The 10,400-nt window shown below is 37.5% G+C and overlaps 1 protein-coding gene across 2 annotated transcripts in view; it reads right to left on the reverse strand.

The window, feature by feature from the left end:
* Nucleotides 1–10,400, reverse strand: part of Tex11 (testis expressed 11) — a 205,034-nt gene that overhangs the window by 74,907 nt on the left and 119,727 nt on the right. For both annotated transcript variants that reach the window (XM_021187817.1, XM_021187818.1), the window contains exon 18: nucleotides 7,017–7,141. In XM_021187817.1, the coding sequence (XP_021043476.1) occupies nucleotides 7,017–7,141 (125 nt within the window). The remainder of the gene's footprint in view (nucleotides 1–7,016; nucleotides 7,142–10,400) is intronic.

The following is a 10,400-nucleotide window of genomic DNA, read 5'->3' on the forward strand; positions in this document are numbered from 1 at the left end:
GAGAGAAGAAAAAGAGAAAGGAGAGAGGAGAGAAGACAAAGAGAGGGTAGAGTGAGGGATAAGAGGGAGACAACTAAGAGAGTAAGCAGTAAGAGGGCAAGGTGGGGCTGAACAGCTCTTTTTATGGTCTTCACTGTTGCTAGGTAACTGGGGAGGAGTTTAGCCTGAAGGTCAGAAGCTTGGGCTATTGTCTACATGACTACTGACCATGCTTCTCTTGTGGGGGCTGTAGGGGGCGGTAACTTAGGCAGGAGCCAGAGTTCCAGGAGCATGAGGAAATGCCTACCATGTCATGAAGGTTAATTATCACCACCAGGGTTCAGACCTCAGCTCAACTGGAGACCAGCCTGCGATTCCCCACAGAACATCAGACTCTAGGTTTTGTATATGCATACATACACTACACACAAGACTAAGAGGTCATGAGTTTAACAGGGTGTGACTGGAGACACAGGAAGAGTTGGAAGCAGGAAGAGGGTGAAAAGGATGAAAATACAGTGTAATCATGTATGAAATCCTCAATAAAAATAAATTTATAAAAAGAGCACATGAAGTTGGGAGGAAAAAGGGGGAAATGGAGGGGAAGAAAGGAAGGTGGATTTGATGATGAAAGCACATATGCATATTTCAATTCTCAAACTAAAAAATTATTAAGAAAATTTAATAGAATAAAATCATTTTGCTTAAACAAACAAAGTGGATATTGGAGTATTTGTAACCTCAACTACAGAAATTTGTGCTAAGCAGCCCAGAATAATATTTGCCTTATTGGGAAGTAGTGGATGGACCAACTTAACAACTTTTATAAAAATGTAACATCTTTCCAAGTAATAAATTATCCCTTTCTCTTCCTCTTTCTCCTCTCTGTTCATTAAGGCTCTCCTTATGTTCTTCATACTGGCACAAACTCATTATGTAGCTCAGACTAGTTTCAACTTTGTGACTGACCTCTTTGCAGGGATGAACATTAAAGGAAATTACAAATTCATGTAGTGACTTCTTGTCAACTTCTTTTGGTGTGAATTTCAACTGAGGTATAGTTGACTGTTTCACTAGTTAATTTGGTGGCCAAATAGAACAACCCAAGTATGATGTCTTTAGTAATAATCTAGTTCAGGCAGGCAAAAAATTGAGGTTGGCATTAACGTGTATTGTTCTGGGGGATTCTATAGCCTTCTTTGCCAACAACTCATATCCCAAACCTGGTACTGAGACTTTCATTTAATTTGGCTTCTGGGAGGTGCATTTCCCACACATGCAAGATGTCTGTAATCATTTTCATTAACTTACAAAATGGTAGGGTTTCACGGGGCTTTCTCACACATCTTTAGTTTGGGTTAATTCTCTCCATACTATTCCTTTCCCTAACGTCCTGATCCTCACTCCAATTTAAATCTTCTCACACCAAGTCTTTCCCTCCTCTGCCTTCATATCCCATGAGTCCTGCTAATCTCCTTCCTTAAGGTTTCTCTTTCCTCTTCACATCTAATAGCCTCTTTCTAGCATTTTACCTCCACAGACACTCCAGTTTAAACATACCAGTGGAAGAATTCTAAGGTACAACCTGCATAGGAGGGAGAAAACGTGATTATCCATTTGGGCCTAGATATCCTCACATAGTAAAACTGTTTTCAGTTCCACTTTCCTGAAATTTCATTTCCACTTATAGTTGAATAAAAATTCCATTGTATATATGTACTACAACTTCATTAACCAGTTCATTGATTGATAGACACCTAGGCTGTTTACATTTCCAGAATATTGAGAATAATTCCATTTTCTGACCACTCTCTCCACTATCTATGCATTCTCTCTACTACTGAGTATAGCAATCTTGCAGTAAAACCTCCAACATATTGATGCTTCCAACTTTTCACTGCATCTCAGTCACTTAATGTCTTCTAATACACCCACTAAAAATTCTAGGGTTCATTATAATTACTCTACTTTTACTGACAGTTTTCATTCATTGTATTCATTTTATAAAGTCTAGTTAAGTCCAATTTTGCACTGACTTACTTTTTCTCTTTCATTCATTAAACAGAATTCAGAGGCTGTTTAAATGATTCAATTATTTGCTTTATTTTTGAACACCATCAAATGAGTCTTAATGCTGTAGGCAAGCACATGATGCTTCCTTAGTCATCCACTTCCTGCCTTCATGAATGATTAGTTTATACTGTCTTCAAATCATATATATATATATATATATCCATCCTAATGTCATCGCTTGACAGAAAGTGCAATCCATTAAAGAAGAATGAAAGACAGTGACTGAATAAAACAGAACTAAAACCTAATTGAGGTTCAAAGCAGAATAGTCAACTGTATTGATTACTGATGATAGTAAAGTATGAGAACTAAGATTAACCATTGAAATATACAGAACCAGGTCACTATGACTGTAAGAGGAGCAAGTTGGTATGCTCCCCTAAACAAAGCTTGTCAGGAGAGAAAGTTTAGGAGATATGAAGGAATAAGTATAGACATTTCAGAGGAGTTTTGTTACCAAAACACAGAAAATAAACTAGATAGTAGTTGGTAAGAAGATGGTAAAGACAGTATTTTTTTTTAAGTTTCTGATTATTTGAATAGGACAAGAGGATATTTACAAGCTTTGGAATTAATTCAGTAAAAGAAAACACAATGGTAACAGGTGATTTCAGAAGCTAGTGTCTAAATTGAGAGGTTGGCTTTAGAAAGGAGTTTACCCACAACAATCGTTGAAAAGATAAAATATATACGGTGTGATCCCTATACAGAGAGGTAGCAGTAGGAATTCGTGGAAGTTCTCAACAGTTCTTTGAGGTTTAGAAGCTAGAATATGTACGTATTCATGGTGGAGGGTAAATTTTATGAATGGCTACTGTTGTGATTTAAAGGTAAAATATCTCCCATAGGTTCATATATTTGAATAATTAGTTCCCATTTGGTAGTGCTGTGTGGAAAAGTTAAGGAAAATCTAGAGGGTAAAGCCTTGAGAGAGGAAGCATGTCACTGGGAGCAGGCCTCGGGGCTTTTTAGCCCGGCCCACTTCATGCTCTGTCATTTCTGGTTTACTGACACAATGGGACTGGCTGGCCCATGCTCCTACCACCACTCCTAGAATTGCAAGCCCAAGAAACTCTTTCACCCTTAAATCACTTTTGTACTGTATTTTATTTATCACAGCAACAGGAAATGAAAGGAATACAGATTGAAAGATAAGGTATCTTATTCTAAAAGAGAGAGTGGTGTTACACGTCCTTAGCATGTCTTTGTCTAGCCTGTAATCCTAAAATTGGATTATCATTGTCTCCCATTCTATCTCTAATGTCTCCCTATTCAGCTCCCCAGAAACAGAAGTTGCATTTCCAAACCATGGCTTGTGGTTCTGTTTCCTGTTTGGATTTGGTATGTTTTGAGATAAAATCTTTCACTGTAGTCAAAGGCTGACCTCAAAATATTTACCTTCCTGTCTATAGGCTATGAACACCACTCCTGGCTTCAACATATTGCTTTTTATATAAACTACCAACGAAGTTTTCTTGTTTACAAAATAAGTACTATACAACCAGGCCACAGATCCCAATTCAACTTTATCTTGTATTGTTTCTCTATAGCATTATTTGAATGTTCAAGTCACTATATTAGGTAGAAGATCAAGAAATAAATCCTTTATGACTCTAACCAAACTGTCTCACAAGTCAAGTCAAGCAACACTACGTTCCCCCTATTTTATCTATATAATCTCATCCTTTAAAATATTTTTACATATCTAAATGCTAGACTTTTTTCAAAACTCAACTTGAGTTTTCTCCCTGTTGTAGAGATTTCCCAGTTCAACTCCAGGCCCTGCAGCTCATCCTCCTGCTCTGATTTTCAGTGATTCTTAATCTACAGATTAGCTATTTTGTTTTTGTTCTATGTGCTGTTTAATAATGCCAATGCACATTTTGTCCATTCAAACTAACTTGAGAACTCTATTTCAAGATCCTAGACCAACAACTTACCCAAAGTAGTTCCTAAACATAATTTGGACCATAGACTTGGATACCAATAAGCAAGGTAACAGAATCTCTGAAGGAAGAAAATTACTGGACACCAACATGGGGTACAGGATGGAAAGAAACAGAAAGTGAGAGTAAAAGAAAGGTCTAAAAATTTATATTTGACATAAAAAACACACAAGTAGTAGTAGAATCATAGAAATGAAGTTTTAAGCACAAACTTGGTTTTTATCTAGGAGAAAAAAATCAGAAACTAAAGTATTTTAAGTATGATCAAGAGTCATAGCCTAGGGGGCTAGAAAGATGGCTCAGCAGTTAAGAGCACTGGCAGCTCTTCCAGCAGACCTGGGTTCACTTCCCAGCACCCTCATGATGACTCACAACCATCTGTAAGTCCAGTTCCAGGGGTAACAGGCACACAGGCAGTACATGTACATACCTGTAGGCAAAGCACTCATACACAGAAAAGAAAAGAATTTAAATCTTTTTTAAGAGAGTCAAAGTTTATAAATCACATTTCCAATCATTTTAGTTAATTTTTATAACAGTCCTGGAAACATTATCTTTACTTGCAAGTGGTGATATTAAGATTTTTAAAAGTTAGGTATTGCCAGGTGTGGTGGCGCACGCCTTTAATCCCAGCACTTGGGAGGCAGAGGCAGGCAGATTTCTGAGTTTGAGGCCAGCCTGGTCTACAAAGTGAGTTCCGGGACAGCCAGGGCTATACAGAGAAATCCTGTCTCGAAAAAACAACAACAACAACAACAAAAAGATGAATCTGTCCCCTGCCAGTTAGATCCACTAGAATTGGCTTATAGAAAATGAGAATGGGGCCGGCAAGATAGCTCACTAGGTAAAGGCTCTCGAGAAGCCTGGCCACCCGAGTTCAACTCCCAGGACATTAATAATAAACTCCTGAAAGTTGTCCTCAAACTTCACATGTGTGTCACAGACATACATACATACAAAATAAATAAATGTAGAATAAAATTTTAAAGATTATGTACAAAAATAAAAAGAAAACAAAGGGGCTGGTGAGATGGCTCAGTGAGTAAGAGCACCCAATTGCTCTTCCAAAGGTCCGGAGTTCAAATCCCAGCAACCACATGGTGGCTCATAACCATCCATAACAAGATCTGACACCCTCTTCTGGAGTGTNCAGCACTTGGGAGGCAGAGGCAGGCAGATTTCTGAGTTTGAGGCCAGCCTGGTCTACAAAGTGAGTTCCGGGACAGCCAGGGCTATACAGAGAAACCCTGTCTCAAAAAAAAAAAAGTTAGGTATTTATTAAATTTAGAAAGGGGAGGAGGTATGGGATGTGGAACAGTCAGAGGGTGGACCAGGAGGGGGATAAAGTCTGGAAAAAGTTTATGAAATTCATAGAAATTTCAAAAAGAAATGTAAAATTATATAAATTTAATAATTAATATTAATAAATAATGAAAATAACTCAAATAATTAAATAAATTAATTAAAATTAAACAAAATAAAAATCACTTTATATAAATATAATATATAAATAAATGTATAAATGAACAGGAGAGTGTGTCTCAGAGTAAACTGTTAAGAGAGGAATAGGGATCTATTGTAGTGGCAGAGTACTTGCCTAGCATGTATGGACCAATACTCTATTTAGGCTAAGAGTTTCCCAGTTGCTCTTGAAGCTTTTTGAATTCTGTATGTTATTAAGACCAAAATTTTACAAGTAAAATCAGATGTATTTATTAAACTAAAATTGATGTTTTATAGCTATAAAAGAAAAGATATAGGTTAGTTGTTGGCATTTTGTCTAGGCTCTGCCACACAGTTACCTGGCAACAGCCAGGAGTGCCTGACTCACTATAAAAGGCTGCTTGCCCCCTCCTCCCTCTCTTGCTCTTGCTCCCTTTTCCTCTCCTCTTCCTCCTGCTCCTTACCCCCTCTCCCTATTCCCCTCCTCCCTCTCTCTCCATGTACTCACGGCTGGCCTCTAATCCTCTACTCTTTCTCTCTGCCTTTCTCTGCCTCTACTATCCTTTCCGTTCTCTTCCCCATGTTCTGCATAAACTCTATTCTATACTATACCATCCTGTGGCTGCTCCCTCAAGGGGAAGGGATGCCCAAGTATGGGCCCAGAGAGGCACCCCCTTCCCCCACACCATACTGCACATCCACCAATCATATTCCTTCTTTCTCCTTACATTTTTATAAAACACAACACTAGTCATACTAGTAACCCACATCTTTACTCCCAGTAAAGGTAGAGACTGGTATATCTCTATGAGCTCAAAGCCAGCCTGGTCTACATGGTAAGTTCTAGACTAGCCAGAACTGCATAGTGAGAACACTACCACCAACTCTGAAAAAAAAAATACCACAAATGTTTAAACCATTTCATTTAGTTTAAACTATTTCATTTAAATTGATGAGAAATGTAAATTTCAAAGCAGATACATATTTATTTGCATGGTGTGATATATGCCATACTCTACCTTTTCAGAGTTGGGATGTAACATGGAGCCTTGTGCATGCTAGGCAAATGCTCTACTAGGAGCTATATTCTCTGCCTGAAATAACATTTTTAAAATCTGAAGTTTCTTTTATTTTAAAATATCATTACTATTATAATCATCATTGTCATCATTATTATTAGTGTGTGTGTGTATGTGAATGTGTGTGTAGGTGCATGTGTGTGTATGTATGTTCGGTGGGAAACACATGTGGAGGTCAGAGGACAACTATGTCAAGTTAGTTCTCTCCTTCCACCTTTATGTGGGCTTAGGGAGTTAAAGGTTCAGGTCACCGAGCTTGTGACAATTGCCTTTATCTTAGTGGTCCTAGAGCTTCGTTTAAAATTAGTGTTTTGCTATGTTTATTTTAAACACATATCTGTTTCCTCAAAAGAAAAAGAAACAAGACAATTCTATAAGAAGCTTGGGTGAAAATGTGAGACAAAACAGGAAAGAAGGGCTTGGCTATGCCTAGGTGATGGTGATTTTATGAAGTCTTCAAAAAGGGAAAGAGTATAATAGTAGATGCTTGTGTTACCTCTAGAGCAAAATCTATACATAAACTTAGGATTTTGAGAGTTGAAACTCCAGCTTCAATTAGTCCACGATCTTCTGGTTCTCCATCCGTTAATGATTTCTTTAAAGCACTGACCGCCTGTAAAGCTGAAACAAACAATAAAAATGTGAGATCTTTTCATCAAAGATAATATTTATGGCTATTTCACAATGAATTTTGAATCATCTTAAGAATATCTGTATCATTAGAAAGATAAAATGCATTAAGTCATATGAATTAATAAGCTACCAAGAAGGATATGAATATTACAAAAATGCCTAAACAACTGTATTTGTGAGAATCCAAAGATATATGGATATAGCCTTGAAAGCAAACAAATACAAAATGTTCATCTAACACTAAATGTAAGAATAAAATATGGAACCTAGAACCTAATTTCCATTACTAGTGGATGGATTGAATACATTGTGGGACATTCACAAAATGGAGTATATAACACTATTGAAATGGAATGAATATATTATATTTCATTATATGTCTTAAAGGTGGATAATTGTACATTGAATGTGTGCAATAGATATTAAATGATAAATAAGTTATACATAATAGCCAAAAGGTGATAAATCTATTCACAATATTCAATTGATCCAAAACAAGTAAAAAGCAAAACAGCAACAAAGAATAGATGGCATAAATGAAATACCAGCAATGTAATGCGGAATTTATATCCAGTCAAGCTGAATGTGCTGGTACAGGTCTGTAATCACAGTGCTGAGGAGACCAAGCCTGCAGAATCACAATTTCAAGGCCTATTTCGGCCACAAAATAATTACAAGGTCATCCTAGGCAATTTACTGAGAGTATGTCTCAGAATGAAAGTAAAAGGGGGGCTGGGGATATAATTTAGTGGTAGAGTACTTGCTGAGCATGTATGGCTCCATGAATTAATTCCCAATTACTTGAAAATAAAATAAGTAAATCTAACATTATTAATACTCATATTACATCTAAATGATGAAATGAACCAACTGAATGGCAAAGACAACTAGATTAAAGCAAAACAAAACTTTCAAATGTATGCTACCAACAAGAAACACACTAAAATTTTATTGGCATATAATCAGTTTACATAGCACTGGGCTTAATAAAAACAATTTCATTCAGTACAGTATAGATGTGGGCCATATTCTTTTCCTTTTTCCTTCCTTTCCCCTTTCCCTCCTCCAGGTATCTCCTTTCTTCCCTTAGTCTCCCTTTTACACTCACATTTTTATATACATGAATGGTCTTACATACGTATACAAAACTAGGATCCACCAATGACAGAAAGCATGCCATATTTGTCTTTCTGACTTTCAAATTGTTTTTTGAAAATGACTCGTTTCACTTAATATGATAGTTTTCAGTTGTATCTATTTTCCAGCAAATGACATTTTCATTCTTTATGCCCGAGTAAAATTTCATTGTTTATAAATACCACATTTAAAAATACTTTATTATTTGTTTGTGTGAAGGACATACACATGGGTATCTCTGTATGTGACAATACATGTATGGAATTCAGTAGACTACTTTGTGCAGTTGTTTCTGGGACCAAATTCAGATAGTCGGGCTTTCAGGGCAAGTGTCTTTATCCACTGAGCCATCTCATTAGATATTTTTTTTTTCCTAAGACAAGCTGCCATGCAGACAAAGCTGTGCCTGAATTAGTTCTGTAGCCAAGGATGACTTGAACTTCAGATCCTCTCAACTCCACCTGCCCAGTGGTGGGATTAGAGGCATGTGCCATAATACCTGAGTTTACATGTTGCTAGGGATCAAATCCAGGGATTCATGCATACTAGTCAAGCACGTTATAAATTAATCTACATCCCAGCCACAATATCACATTTTCTTTACACATACATTTGTTGTCAATCCCTGTACTGGCTGGATTTATTTGTTAACCTGACACAAGCTAGAATCATCAGAGAGAAGGAAGCCTCAGGAGAGGAAGTGTCTTTATAAGATCCAACTGAAGCTGGGCGTGGTGGCGCACGCCTTTAATCCCAGCACTCGGGAGGCAGAGGCAGGTGGATTTCTGAGTTTGAGGCCAGCCTGGTCTACAAAGTGAGTTCCAGGACAGCCAAGGCTACACAGAGAAACCCTGTCTCGAAAAAAAAAAATCCAACTGTAGGACATTTTCTTAATTGGTGATCAAATAGGTAAGTGATACCATCTCTGGGCTGATGGTCCTGGATTCTATAAGAAAGCAGGCTGAGCAAGCCATGGGAAGCAAGCTAGTAAGCATCCTCCTCCATGGCCTCTGCATCAGTTCCTGCCTCCAGGTCCCAGCCCTGCTTGAGTTCCTGTCCTGACTTTCAATGATGGAATATGATCTGGAAGTATAAGCCTAATAAATCCTTTCCTCTACAACTTGTTTTTCTGTCTTGGTGTTTTCTCACAGCAATAGAAACCCTAACCAAGACAGTACCAAAGCTAATTACATACTTTGGCTGTTACAAATAAATAATAAAACACAAAGTCGGTTAAAATGTAGGATAAAATACACTATAGTAAATATATGTAAAGTAGGAAAATCTATATTAATGATAAATAGATTTCAGAAAAAAGAACAATTATCAGCTTAAGATATTTCAAGGTAATGAATATATCAATTCAGCGAGGACATAAATCTAATGGTTTATAGATCTGATGACAAAATTTCTTAAGATGCAAAAATGGACTAGTGAGATGGGTTAAGACACTTGTCCCCAAACCTCATGATATGAGTTTTATCGCAGGACCCACATGGTAGAAGGATAGAACCCAATCCTGTAAGTTGTTATAACACACACACACACACACACACACACACACACACACACACACACGATGCAGACTAGCTAATGGGTTGTAGACTTCAGGCCTGCTCAAGCAGATTCAAAAGCTAGGCTCACTCTAGTAGACCTAGGTAACAGGCCCTTGCCTCCCCCAGTCCTACCACACATACATGTAAGTTCAATATGACAGTGTTGTCAAACCATATTCCGCCTGAACTCCTTTTTAGTTGTATTTTGAAATTAGTTTACTAATTAGTTTATTTCCATAAAGCTTTTTTTTTTAGATCCTGAGATTTTGGTCATTTTTTTTCAATTTTTATTAGATATCTTCTTCATTTACATTTCAAATGCTAACCCGAAAGTCTGCTATACTCTCACCCCTGCCCTGCTCCCCTACCCACCCACTCCCACTTCTTGGCCCTGGTGTTCCCCTGTACTGGGGCATATAAAGTTTGCAAGACCAAGGAGCCTCTCTTCCCAATGATGGCTGAATACGCCATCTTCTGCTACATATGCAGGTAGAGACATGAGCTCTGGGGTAATGGTTAGCTCATATTGTTGTTCCACCTATAGGGTTGCAGAC

Source organism: Mus pahari, chromosome X, assembly GCF_900095145.1.
Source record: "Mus pahari chromosome X, PAHARI_EIJ_v1.1, whole genome shotgun sequence".
NCBI lineage: Eukaryota > Metazoa > Chordata > Mammalia > Rodentia > Muridae > Mus > Mus pahari.